This window comes from Neltuma alba, unplaced genomic scaffold (genome assembly GCF_004799145.2).
Source record: "Neltuma alba isolate B1F8T4 unplaced genomic scaffold, ASM479914v2 tig00011899_pilon, whole genome shotgun sequence".
Taxonomy (NCBI): Eukaryota; Viridiplantae; Streptophyta; class Magnoliopsida; order Fabales; family Fabaceae; genus Neltuma; species Neltuma alba.
The window spans coordinates 31,535-46,111 of NW_021636497.1; the positions used below are offsets into that span (position 1 = coordinate 31,535).

Below are 14,577 nucleotides of genomic sequence, written 5' to 3' on the forward strand. Positions count from 1 at the left end.
CTTGAAAAAAATTATAAATTTGAGAGAGAGAATGAATTAAAATCTCATATATAATACTACCTGTGGTCCTTATATAATAGTTAGTTAACTAATTTGAATAAATTAAGAAAATTAGTTAAGTTAGTTCTTTGTAATAAATATGTATTGTCTTTCCTAAAATATCCTTGTTAATCAAATGTATTGGCTGGGAACTACCATTATTATAAAAACTATTTTTTAAAAAAAAGATAAATATGAGAAACAAAATAAATTATGATATTTTATTTAGAATTAAAATAAAAGTCAAACAAACTCGTATACTAAAGACACTAAATTTATTTCCCAACTAGTTTTTATATTAATTACAAGGGTGGCGTTAATTAAGTCTTTAGTTTACAATGATAACAAAATTTACAATTATGATCAACTACAAGACTTACAGCTATCAATTTATTTTCTTTTTTTAATAAAACGACTGCAAATGATTAAACTTTTCCCTCCTCTTCCCACTCACCTCCAACCTCCAAGTCTAAATCATAAGTTTAGATCAATGAGTCTTTTAAGTCCTAAATATAAAAGTTATTTAAGAGGCTTTAGTTTTAAATATAAAACATTAATTTATTTTGTTCATCTCTTGGATTTATATTTTTTCCCTTAAATTATTCATATTAATTGCATATATGTTAAGGAGAATTCTCATTAATGGGATAATTTCAATATAAATGATTAAAAGTGATATTTTTGAGAAATCTACCCATATTTTTATAAATAATTAAACTGACTATTTTTCCTTAATCTTTGTAAATTAGTTACCAAAGGTGAATGATTTTTTTTCCCACTTGCCTTTGTATCAGGAAAAAAAAAAGGTAAATGATTTTGAATGCAGTATTTTGGTAATTACTCTCCACGATGTTGTGTCACTATTTTCCCGTGTGTATTGATGGGGGAACTTGAAATACAGGATCCTGAAATGGTGGAGAAGGACAAAAAAACACAACTACTAAATAAGAGATACCACTAAAACAGATGACAACTTCAACTTAAGCAGGGGAATTATATTAGTGAGAAAGATGACAACTTCAACTTAAGCAGGGGAATTATATATATATTAGTGAGAAATTTGGTATATGGCAGATGCATGTACGCTAAAACCTCAACATTTAAATCATCGTAGGCTCAACTTCAACATCTTGGTACATGGCATGAGGATGCATGTAACTCAACTTTTTTGACGAAAAGAGACGTGGGATGCCATTGAATTTAGAAGTTCTTGGCATATAATCCAGTAATTTTCCAGCGCAAGGAAGGGACCACAAAAAATCACCGTCCACGTCATCAAATGTCTCAATCCGAGCTCTGTTTTTGGCCCGACAGATAGTACACAATACAAGCTCAAGCTGTCAAACACAAATTGAATCAGCGAAAGCTCGTGCACGCCAAGTAACTCACTTGCGTCTGTCATCGAAGAAGAGATGATTTTCTCGAGATGTGTACCGTTCTGTGATTTTAAAACGGTGATTGGGTGGGTGAACCATGAGCTTCAGTAAATGCTATGTTCGCTTTCAGTCTTGCTATCCATGAGCTATTAACAAACCGTTCATACTGCGACTCATTCCTCACATTCCGTAGAGAAGGCAAGAAATTCATATCTATTTTGGCATTAATTAGAGAGTTCAAAGCAAATAAAACATGCAAATTATACTCCAAACTCTAACAGCAGGAAGTTTGCTTTACAAAAAGCAGCATAATCCTATATGAACAAAGCTGCGGGACACCTCTGTTGGGAAACCACTTTCCATTATGTCAACTGTTTATCAGAGGGTAGGAAGGGAGGGAAAGCAAAGGCCTCAAGGCCTTAAGCTTGCCAAAGTCAAACGCCGTCCCATGAAGGGAGAGATACAGAAATTTAAGGAGAATCAGGGAAAACAGGAAGCGCAACTTGTTTGCAGATTGGACAGCTGTTCTTCAGCTCTAGCCATGGCTTAATGCAGTCTACGTGAAACCTGTGGCCACACCACAGCTTACCCAGATCTTCATTTTCTTGGTACTCCTCCTACAAATAATATCGGGAACACAAGCATAAATCAAGACCAATAGATGGGAACCTTTAAATCTAAGAAAAGCCAGAACAGTTAATATAGTGGAGGCAAGATGAAGAAATTTTCATGAGCTCTAAATCTCATGGGATTAAGATGTACCGGACCTCACCTGACATACGCAGCAGCATTCATTTTCCTCGGACCCATCTGGGATGGGCTGGAATTTTTCCTGACTAAGGTGGCTGAGAATCATTTCCTCACTCAACCCCGCCTCTGGTACGCCAATAGGCTCTGTTAGGCCAGCAAGATCCTGAAGCCGGAAATCTACTTCCTTAGACGATGAACAAATGCAAAAGTGCTATTTAAGTGAAGCTTCACTTCAGCTTTTACCTCAAACGTCCAATCGTCTAAATCAAAATGCGCTTCATTTACGGTGTTATGCCCCATAAGTATATCCATTACTACTGAATGGTCCAACATCCTCAATTCCAGTGGAATCATCTGCTTTTGAAAGTGGAATAAAAAGTGAATCAATCAGCTCATAATTCCAGCCTAGAAGAACATCACAAATAATGTAACATAATATTAGTTTGTGTCCCTTGCATCTAACCTACCAATAACGTGATACAAAAGGAAGAAACAAAAACAGAGGAAAAACGAAAGCATTTCATTGAAAATATTTTATAGTTCATGTGAAAACCTACCACAGGCTGCAAGGGGTCAACACTGCGCAGATGTGCAAGGCGATTGTGAAGCTGCAACATATCGAAATACGAAAAGTGTCTGATTAGATCACAAATACTCATCAATTAGCATATCCATTAGATAGAATCGTCAAAAAGATACGTAGGCCAACTGTAGCATCATGGATCCTTAAATTTAATATAAAAGGGGGAATATAGAAGGGGGAAAAAGAAGATGGAGTCATCAAAATGATTTCAGCTTGATGGATTGGTTCTCAGCTCCCAAAAAAAAAAACTTGATGGATTGGTCCATTTAACCCACATATTTAACCCATGTGGGTTAAATGAGCCAACTCACGAGTTAGATGCATTGGCTCATTTAACTCACCGTGAATATTTTTTTAGTTTTTATTTTATTTTTCAGTGAATTAAACAAGTCAACTTACCGAACTCACCTAGTAAGTTAGATTTTACTTATTTATATATTCATGAAAGTCGGGTTTTGATTTTTAAGGCACCAAATTAAGATGAGATAAAACCAACTTGTTCACCTCAAGACCCATGATAACTTAGCTCATTTAACACGTCTGATCAGCAAGACAAAGAGACTTCGGCAGCTGAAAACAAACTTTATCTTGGAATAGGGAGGCTCATGCCTTCTACTTACCAAAGCTGGCAAAGCCAAATATGAGGGTTTTCTTTTTGCTTTTTTCTCAAATCCTTCTCAACAATCAATATTCTTTCTAATGATCCATGTGACATTGAATTGATATTTCCATTAAACACACCCTCAAAGTGGATGAATTGCATGTGTGCGTGCGCGCACAGCACTCACGGAGTCAACTATTACCATATTTTGTAAGAATCAGTTAAAAAATGGATCAGTAAAAACTGATAGTAATGATCACGAAGGCATTCAACATCGCAAAACAAGGAAAGAAAAAGGAATGCCTTTCCTTCCTTTCTACCAAGTGCGCTCAAACAAAATTGATCTGTATTCTTAATTAAAGTTTGAGGTGAAAATGCCAAAAGCTATTAATTTAATCAGTGCAATTTGGACAAATTACGGAATTATGCATGTCTGAGCAAATTAATGATGCAGGGAAGGAGAAACCAAGATGAATATCAAAAGAACAAAAAGTTTTGGTTTTCTTTTGTTTACAAATGAAAGTCCCAGTAAATGGGAAAAATAGTAAAAATCAAATTTACCACATCAAGCTCACCGAACTTACACTCCAAAGTTATATTTAAACCCTAAACGCCAATTTATAAACTCTAATCCCCTAAATCCTAATACGGTTACTAACAAAATCTAATTCCCTGATTCAATTGCAACAGAATTAATGCAGGTAGGAAATCACCATCACTTTGTCACGAATTGTAGCTCAATATCACATGCACGCGCATATAACCAAAACCAGAAAAGGAAATTTCCTTTCTATAATATAGTCACTTCTATCATTTGAATTAATTTCCCATCTTTAGAGTCTTGTACATCAGTATACACATTTCCACACATTACGACCAGATCAATTGTTTTCCACTCAAGTCATATCTAAATCGCCCAAGATATTCAGAGAGTATGTTATCAGGGCAAAGCATATATTGTAAGCATCACAAGTATTGGACAAACCATTTAAGAATAGGTGTCTCAGGCATACCTCAAGACTCAGCCTCCTTCTATACGCAGCATTAGCAGGTGACCAAAAATAATGATAAAGGTGATCATCATAGCTATCATCTTGATTCTCCAATCTTGCTTCTGATGTATACAGATTCTGAGATATAGCATTACCAAATCAAAAGAAAATCAAACCCAATCACTCCGAAGTTACCAAAAAATTAAAAACTAGAGAACTAGAATCACTGTGACAGATGATAAGCTCTATGGAGACAATTCAAACAAATCAGAATTTACCAAGGACAAGCAACCTGAAGAAAAAGGGGAGTGATTCTAAGGGGGGGAAAAAAGAAGGAAAAAAGAAATAGAATCATAATCCAAGAATTAACGAAGATACCATAAAACCTAGGTAATTAAATCTACGTACCCAAATAATCATATTTAAAACCAAAAATGCCAATTTACAAACTCAAATTCCCTAATTATATCTGCAACAAGGAAATCAAGAATTAATGCAGTTTACTCATCATCACTCCACGCATTATATATATATATATATATATATATATATATATATATATACACTCATCTTTGATTTTAATTTTCTAGAGTATTGCAAAATAGTATCTATCCACACATTACAACCTAATCATTTTAGTACTAAACAATAAACATTAAAGAAGGGGTGTATCAAGCATACCTCAGGCCTCAGCCTCATTCCATTTGGAGAATTAGCAAGACACCATGTAAAATTAGGGGCGGTGTGATTCTCAGATCTTGCTTCTGATGCATGCTGATTCTGGGATACAGCATTACCAAGTCCAACGGCAAAGCTCATTTCTTGTAGGACTGGTGAAGGGTCTGAATCTGCTGGGTTGTGAATATGCCTAGGGAAACCAGCAGTTGCAAGCACAGTATGATTCACAATTCTTGATGGTGTCAGCACATTACGATCAGCAAAACTGGACCCTGGGAACCAAGTAGGGGTATTTTCTGAATGAAGTACACCAGAAATAAAACGATGAAGGGGACAGGAAAAATCTCCATGGACATTTGCAGTTCCATCAACAAAATGCGAGTTTCTTGCATGAAGTGCCCAATTTCTCCTTTCAGTTTGCTGGTTAGGCATGATGTTTTCAGTTGTGTTTCTTGGGTAATGACAGGGTGCCACAGCCTCGCTTTCCAGTGCAGTATAGCCAGGCAAAAATGAAGAAAAACCACTACTTGATCTCATCATATGAATCCAGGGGGGAGCCTGTGAAGTTTCATGAAGATTAGGAACATGCTCATCAGGCTGCACCGAGGAAATCGGACAAATAGAACTTTCTGCAAACCTGAAGAAAGGAGGATGATTGTCTTGGCCATACAAAAGTGACTGAGTGGGTACCAGGATATGAGCATTCCTCATGTAATCTGAGGACAAAATGTTGGTTGGTAAAAAAGCTTGTTGATTTCTGGCTGTATGATGATGAACATCACTTTGGAAATTTTCAGATAGTCCGGCTCTATTCAAATGCTGCATATCAGAACATGGCCTTATCGTACCATGACCAATAATGGTCTCAGACTGTTCTTGATGACTAACAGGACTGGTACAAGGAGTAGATATGTCTAGGCAATTGCTGCCATGGACTTCAAAAGCCCCCTGTTTGGGAATCCCAGTTTGTGCAGCTGTGCTAGAACTCTCACCCACTAACAATTCTCTGACAGTATGTTCAGAAGACTTTCTCTTGCAGGATAAACGCCTCATATTCACTGAGCTGCTATCCAAACCCTGCTCATGCACTGTAGAACTTGATCTTCCATGATCATTTACTGTTGTATAAGAGTTGCTGGTATTCTGATTTTCTGGTCCATATGAATGAAGGCCTAAACTCAGAGACATATTCAAATTGTTGTAACAATTGTTCCGAGCATATTCTGCAACTGAGTCAACATTTTGAGGAGCAACACCAGCACTGCCACCAATGCTTGGAATACTATTATTACTTGCTTGACAATGGAGATCAATTGATCCAGACAGCCCATCTGGCAACCATTTAACATTTCTGGTAGGGGAAGTTAAAGAAGAAAAGCTCAATGCTTCAGATGACTCATGGGGAAAAACAGCAGCACACTGATCATTATTTGGAACAATATTTATACTCTCTTTATAGCTGACATGATTTGACCCCAAAACCTGATCAGGGAACCTTTGGTCACCTGCCGCAAGGGAACTTGCAGTAGGAAGCAATTCCAGTGCTCCAGTGGACTGATGATTGACCTTCTTTTGGTTATTAGCATTACAATTCGCGTGACTCATTCCTCCTGTCATAGCAAGGATATCATGAGTCAAGATAGTGACAGAAAATGTACCATGCATTATTCTTAATTAGCCCATGAAATCAGGTCGATTGTCAATCTTAATGTCCACAAGAAATTGGTGGTGATCAAGATTTAAAACAAACACACACGGAAGGAAAAAGAAGTGTTACCTTGATGGTTCATCATTGCCTATAGGTTAGCCCCTGAAGGCCAAATATTCAGGGGACAATCCCAAAAACGACCAGGCAGTGTGGCTAATTGTGGAGTTACTCAGGCTGCATGATGAGAACCAAGCAAATGAAGGCGAGAAATGAAACGAAATGGTTTTCTTTTCTAACCAACATCAGAACATAATTCATAACTATGGGCATTACTCTTAAGAATTCTGCAATGGTGGATATGTAAGAAGTGGCAACCAAGACAGAAAAAGGCAAGTTACTAAAATGGCACACAAATATATTCATGAGACGTGGGGGATGTCAATAAAATGGAAAGATAATGCATTTCAAAGAAGAATGGCATAAATGCATTCAAATGAAACTGAGGTTCTAACGGAGGGATTAACCATCTCAACGTGAAAGCTAAATCACAATGCAAAATTATTGCATTAAATAAACTTATAAATAGACATCTCTCACGTAAGAAGAGCATGCTTGTTAAGCAATTAACCAAACAAGGAGATCGCAGCCTTGTTTTCCGGTTACAGAGAGAGCAACTATTAATTGTAACTACCAATTGACTGGCAACCCATACATACAAATTATTAAACTAGTAGACATTATATGAAAATAGTAGTATTAAATACAAGCGTGGAGCTCAAGAACAAGAGCTCAGCAAAAATTTAATTGCAATGAAGTCTAGCCCTAAAAGGCATGAATATTACTCTTAAGAAGAAAAGGGTACTTATCCATAAAGAGTTTTTGAAACCATACGCAAGATAAACATGATTACTACATTAATGAATATACAACAAAACAACTCTTTTCCGACCACTGCACCTGAAAATACAGCAATGGAAAATCTAGGCGGGGTGAAATATTTATTAATTCAAACGTCATAAAGCAATATTACAAGTGGTACGCACAACTTCCAGACACTCAGGATGAACATTCACAACCGAAATATCTCAAGATATAACAGGAAACATGTTACCAGCTACAGTAACTGAAGTTGGCAAATGCCTATATGTAGTCATTCCCAACAACTCATGAAGGACGTACCTAACCCTAGACCAAAACATCATGCATAATCAATAAATGCCTACATTCTCCATCATTAATATTCAAAACTTACAAAAGAACCCAGCAGTCATAATAACATCATATGCAAATACTAGCAAGGCATGATGATAGATGAAACTAAAGTAGTAGTGAGCAAAATACGAGTAAAGAATGCATAATCAAAACTTAAGAAAGGAAAAATTATATATCATTGTCCAAAAAGACAGTCTAGACAGGTATAATATGCTAAAGCAATAAGTTCCATCCACAAATTTACTAGATCAGGAAAAAAAAAAAATTGACAAATAACATGATAAGAAATAGCAAGGCGTATAATTAAGAAGTCAGATCAACAATCATCCAAGAGGAAAAATTCCTTAGTCACTCAATCCTGAAAAAAAAATCGCCATTTCATAATCCATATAAGAAGCTTATATTCGTTCATGCAATGCATGAACAGAGGGATACGAGAATCTCAGACCAAAGAATGAGCATGCACTTAAACATGTCCATCTCCAATCTAAGCTGTTGATAAAGACATATTGATAGGATCAACATTTTCTACAGAGAAAAAATATTTCAAAAAATCAAAGCTCACAAGTAAAATAGTTTAATTCTTGCAATTTCTTATCCACTCAGCCATATAATGTAATCATATTATTTGCATAATACTGAGAGTTATCAAATATAAGATGTGAAGACAAGAATTTCTCATCAGTAAGATGTTTTTGGATTCTAGGTTCTATTCCTTCAGGCATCGTGTCTCAACATCCAGAACACTATATTATAATATTAATATGAAAAATGACAGCCACATGGGATAGTCGAAGTTAAGAATTTCACCAACATAAAGACGGTTTACAGAAACAAAAACACAAAAAATCAAAAGACATTGGATAATAAAAGAGAGAATGTTTTAGTTAAATCTTTGCTTCCAACAATCTATTCATAAAAATGTACACCTGATTGGCTGTGATATATTCCTAAACAATATCAAAAGGTTTCATGATTGATTGGCATTTGAAGAAAGAAATGTGAAAATGATCATCTATATGACAAAGGGAATGATAAACTAAAAATGGATGGACAATTAGAAGTTCTATTTTCTCTCCCTTAAAAACGAGTAAGATCTGTTTAGCCCTTTTCAAAGTTCACATAGAAAAGAAAAAAGCACACAAAATCGTCAAGCTCTTTTAGAAATGAAATAATAACAATATCATGGTCAATCATCAAATTTATTGAGGGATGATACACCTTACACCCATTAAGTCTAGCATCCTGATCACAATTTAAGTAAATGAAGTTCAAAACAATAAAATTTTGCCACTGTTCAATAAAATTTGTTGCTCTCATATGAGAAGTACACATTAAAAGATCAAGTACACTTTATCATCATAAAGTTTACTCACCACACTTACAACTTCAGTACTCAAATCGTTCAAAACATCCCACTGATTAAACCGTTAGGTTGGTGCCGAGTTGAATAATTAAAAATGGAAGAGTAACACAAAACAAAACAAAAACCTAGAACAATCTCATAATTTTATAAGCTTTGGAATTGTGACTATGCTGTCGAATACTCACCGCGAAATGAAATGAACACACCAATTTTACAAAACCGAAGCTTTTCAAGTAATATCATAAATACTAACCAAAAGCAAAAATTACGGTTCTTTCGAAAAGAAAGTGAACTGGGTAGAAAATTTCTTAGAGCTGTGGGTTTTCTTAGTTCGAAATCTAAGCAAGGATTTGCAACTTTGTAGAAAGATAAAGGGTGTTAAATACGATCGATCCACCAGCTAAGGAATTTTAACGGGGAAGTGGAAAGCAGAATCAGTAGAAACAGAATCGAAATCCCACTTCGAAAAACACGCGAATTAACGGAATAAGCAGTCATATAAACATAAACACGGCTGCATTAGACTCATAAACTAATCGAGAACTCAAACAAGGCAGAGAGGAAGAGATTATACCCTATAGACAGTGAAATTCGGCGAAGGGAAAGAAAAACTCGACATCTTACTCTCGTAAATTCATTCTTACACTTTCTCCCACACTACCTGAATCTCTTCTCCGCAAGAACAATCTGAAGAGGTGGATGTCTTTTATACTCTGAATTGGAGCATTGTATCGGTAACCTTGGAAGAATGTACATTGAATGGAAATTTGGGTATTAAAAGAATTCCTTTGAAGGATTGATCTCATTAGGGAAGTAAAATCAGAAAATCCCAGGTTGTAAGACCCCTAGGGTGGCTGCAGACAAAGGGCTTGTAACGCCTCTGAGGCACGTTTATCCTGCCGATCCAGCGTGTCGCTCATCTCCATGACTCCTAGTCTCATCCTCATTCTCTACGTTAAATCAAAAACGACGCGATTCATTGCCTTTATTTCCAAATTCGATCAGTTTTTATCTCATCCTTTTCCCGCCTCTGACTCGCCGCGTCGGTTTCAAATTCCTTCCATATTTGCCGCGAGGAAAGAAGAGGTGGACGCATGCACACCATATGCTTCTACGAACGCGCGTGGTGGGTTACCGCCTTGCTAGTGCTGGATATTTTTCTCGGTGAACAGTTACTAGAGTGGATTGTTTTCCAATTCGGAAATACTTCTATCAAGTTGCTTGTGAATATCATGTTAGATTCTTTAATCATACAAGGTCATATGACTTATTTTTAAAATATTATCATTTAATTATAATAGTAATTCTTATAATAATAGTAATTTTAATCAATACACTTGATTAGCAAGGATATTTTAGAAAAGACAACACCGATGTATTACGGATAACTAACTTAACTAATTTTTTTTAATCTACTCAAATTATTCAACTATCTCTTATATTAAGGACCAGAGGTAGTATAAGATTTCAATTCATTTTGTCTCTCATATTTATCCATTTTTTCCAAAGTACTCCTTGTAATAATGTTTGTTTTAGTCAATACACTTAATTAGTAAGAATATTTTAAGAAAAATAACACATATTTATTACAAATAACCAATTTAACTAGTTTTCTTAATACTCTCAAATTAGTTAGCTAGTTTTTATATTAAGGGCAGAAGATACTACTCTACATACATTGCAATAGCTGTTATTTTTTTTAACAAAGTCATATTTCCTATAATTATCTTTAAATTAAATTATATAGCCATTATGCCATTTAGAAAACGAAACTTAGTATCTATAACCTAATTGAAGCCTATAATTTATACTCCTCCGATTATTAATATAAGACCCATTTAACTAATTTGATTAGATTAAAAAAGTTAGGTAAGTTAGTTGTTTATAAGAAATGTGACACGTTTTTTCTAAAATACCGTAATCATCTTTCTTATTACCCCCTCTTCCTTTTCTACTTGATTATGGTTGAGGAAGTATCCATAGGGATAATTTAGAAAAAATTAAAAAATATGATAAATGGTCTTATATTTAGGACCAAAACCAACTCAATAATTGAGTCCTATATTAAGTACCGAAGGAGTATAACCTTAATGGCATCCTTAGGTACACACACATATAATATGTAAGGCGCGAAACCAACGGTACGGGAATTGATCAGCATGAGCTAAGGAAATTTCTCAGATATTGGTGGATTAGCACCCCATTTTTCTGAGGTATATCCGCCATCTTGCTTTTTTTTTTTTTTATGGTGTATCTGCCATTTTGATATTTTTTTTATTATGTATCTAATACTTCGATATTATTTTTTTAAATATATCTAATATTTTAATTTTTAAAGTACTGGATACACAAAAATAAATTTAAAATACTAAATATATCATAAAAATATCAAAATACTGGATGCATTTTTTTTTAAAAAAAAAAGATCACAGCAATAAATGCACTAAACCCAATTTTACTAGCCCCGCCAAACCTTACATATCACCGCAAAAGTTGAGAAGTCGGCATTTATCCTGACCGACCACGTCCTTAAATTATGCTGGGCCACTCAAAAAACAAAAAAAAAAAAATTGAATGCCGCGGGCTAGCTATTTTTGTTAGAGGGGTAGTTTTGTTAGAGGGGTAGCTAGAATATGCATTTTTCATTTAATACCGAGGGGAAGAGTTGAGTAATTTATGGAATAATTTTGTGAACCAAAATGATGCCACGATTCATACTTCTAGCCTCCAGCCCCATGCACAGTGACTGGGGAAAAGGTGGAAAATATGTGTACTTATTGTCGTCATTTTTATATATAATCAATCACTAACAAAAGACTTAGAACTTATTATCTTGTATGAAAATTAAAGAATTTTAATTTAACGTTGTTTATTGACTAAAAATCATATGAAAAATATGCAACACACCCGAAATTTCTACTCCAAATATCTTATGAAAAGGACTGAAGGAAGTAAAATACATATATACGTTATTTTGTCAAAGGAACACAAAGATGACATTGATTAATTATGTTCAATACTCCGTCGGTTCCTTATTATAAGAGACATTTGATGCTTACGGTATGTTTTTATATATAAGAGACACTTAAAAGTTGTCTTTATTTTTTTGTGTTGATTTCCTATTTTACCAATATTTATTGTCTCTAACTCACACTCTCTCTCCTTCCCACTTCTCTTTCTTTTAATAATTTACCATTGTTCTCTCTCATGTTCTCTCTCCTTATTAATGAGGGTATTTTTGAAAAAAAATTATTACACATTAATTGTTTTTAACTAATTTTTTTATTAATATAATTCGGTTATTCATCTCTTATAATAAGAAACGGAGGGAGTATCAAATAAGTACTTAAAAGTATCAGGTTATATGATAATGATCGATTCAAAGGAGTTGGTTTTTTTGGCAAAACCAATTAATATGATCACGATCATAAATTTATTGAAATAAACTATATATATTATTACATATTTAATATAATATGCAAAACTCGCCCAGTCATCTTTTTTTATAAATTATTTGCTTAATAGAAAAATTTTGAAGTATTTCATTTTATAAATCATTATGTAAAATGTTAGGAATAATTGATACATTTGTTCAAAAAATGCATCTTGTAAATTCAGAAATTACTCAATCCCAGTTTATTCAATAACCATCAATAGAATAACTGTATTTAATGAAGGATACAACAATAACAACAAAGTTTTACTCCTCTAGTCATATTTATAAATTACCTCAAATATGTTTCACACAAACAAAAAAAAATCTTAAACTTCATTAATCTCGTTTAAAATTCAATAATTATCCGATTTTATCTCTATTTGATATATATTATACTTTATATAAATAAAATCAACACAATAATAAATAAAAGATAAAATTGTACACCAATACAAAAAATTTCTCTCAGTACCTTATAAATAAGACCAAAAATATTTTCTCTCTCTATCATACAAAAAGAATTAAAGGAATATTTCATTAGATAGGTCATATGAATCAATATCACACGAAGTCATTGAGTTTTATCAATAATGATCAAATCTTTGTTAGGTACTTAATCAAAAGATCTCATTCAATAATTTTATTGAGTGTTCTCCTTTGTCTTCCTCTATCCCTTCTCATAGGATTGTATATTGTTTGATCAACCATGCTCATCGAAACATTCAAAGGCTTTCTTTGAACATGACTAAACCATTTCAAATAATCTTCTCCATATTATTTCTCTTCAATAGAAGCCACTCTAACTTTTTTGCATATATATTTTTTCACTACGAATACTATTTTTCTTGTATGACTAAACATTTATCTCATCATCCTCATCTCAGTTACTCCCACTTTATGCTCATGTTTATCCTTTAAAACCTACCATTCAGTATCATATAGCATTATAGCATTGTTCGTTGTATTGTAGTATGATAAAACTTAATTTTCTTTCACCTTATTAGATATTTTCTGATCACAAATAATTCTAGTAACTTTTTTCTATTTAAACCACCCAACTTGAATTCTATGATTAAATCTCTATTAATTTCACCATCTTTTTATTTATTTCACCTTAATACATAAACTTTGCCAATTGTAGAATGACTTGGGGGTGTTTGGATATAACCAAACCATGGTTTGGAGAATAGCTTCTGGAGAATAAATTTTGGGGAGAATAGATTTTGTAAAAAAGTGATTCTAAGAAATGAGAGTGTTTGGATAGTTGTTACCAAAAGCACTTTTTACATGTGCAAATTATTAAAAAGGACATAAGTTAATATGATAATTATATAAAAGATAGATTTTATAATATATTTTAATTTGAAAGAATAAAATTATTAACAAAATAATTTTTACTAACATAATTAATAATATATAAGATAATATAATTAATAAATAATTAATATGTGTATATATATTTATAAACTATGAGATTAAAAAAATTTTGTAAAAAATGAATAATTTTTACCAACAGAAAAAATATTATTTTATTCTAAAAACAACAAGACATATATTCCATAAATTCTTACACTCTTTCTTTTTCTTCCAAAAGCAGAAAATTTCTGCTTCTGCCAAAACCATGGTTTCTGGGCTAAAACCATGATTTTGATCCAAAACCATGGTTTTGGTTTTTTCCATGGTGTTTGGGTAATTTTTTCCCAAACCATAGTTTGGGTAATCACTCAAACACCCCCTTGATCTCTCAATTTAATCTTCAGATCACTTCAAGTTTATCTCTGATCAAAATTGCATGTATTCTGTATTTAATAAGGACATATTTGGAAAATTGAAATGACATTAATAACTCATTTAATTTCCTCATCTGTGTAAGGTAGTTAAAACTAAAAAGTTAAG

At 33.4% G+C, this 14,577-nt stretch overlaps 1 protein-coding gene across 4 annotated transcripts; it reads right to left on the reverse strand.

Annotated features, from left to right (window-relative positions):
- Positions 1-1,608: 1,608 nt before the first annotated feature.
- LOC114719212 (E3 ubiquitin-protein ligase MBR2-like) lies at positions 1,609-10,316 on the reverse strand. Of its 4 annotated transcripts, none has more exons than XM_028904668.1 (8): positions 9,907-10,316; positions 6,797-6,901; positions 5,023-6,629; positions 4,363-4,479; positions 2,723-2,773; positions 2,409-2,522; positions 2,188-2,328; positions 1,609-2,032 (listed from the first exon to the last, which is right to left on the reverse strand). In XM_028904668.1, exons 2-8 carry the CDS (start codon positions 6,810-6,812, stop codon positions 1,886-1,888), a joined length of 2,193 nt encoding a protein of 730 aa, XP_028760501.1. In that variant the 5' UTR covers positions 6,813-6,901; positions 9,907-10,316; the 3' UTR covers positions 1,609-1,885. The 4 variants fall into 4 exon arrangements, with proteins under 4 accessions (XP_028760501.1, XP_028760499.1, XP_028760503.1 ...); XM_028904666.1 differs by having other exon boundaries at positions 9,820-10,316; XM_028904670.1 differs by having other exon boundaries at positions 2,409-2,519; positions 9,820-10,315.
- Between the last annotated feature and the right edge of the window lie 4,261 nt (positions 10,317-14,577).

Bases quoted from the DNA above. Each gene is read 5' to 3' on its own strand.
- LOC114719212 (XM_028904668.1), bottom strand. The intron at 4,480-5,022 runs GTATGCTTGATA...GCTATATCTCAG, and splicing joins GAATGAGGCTGAGGCCTGAG to AATCTGTATACATCAGAAGC. The intron at 2,774-4,362 runs GTATGCCTGAGA...GATATGTTGCAG, and splicing joins GAAGGAGGCTGAGTCTTGAG to CTTCACAATCGCCTTGCACA.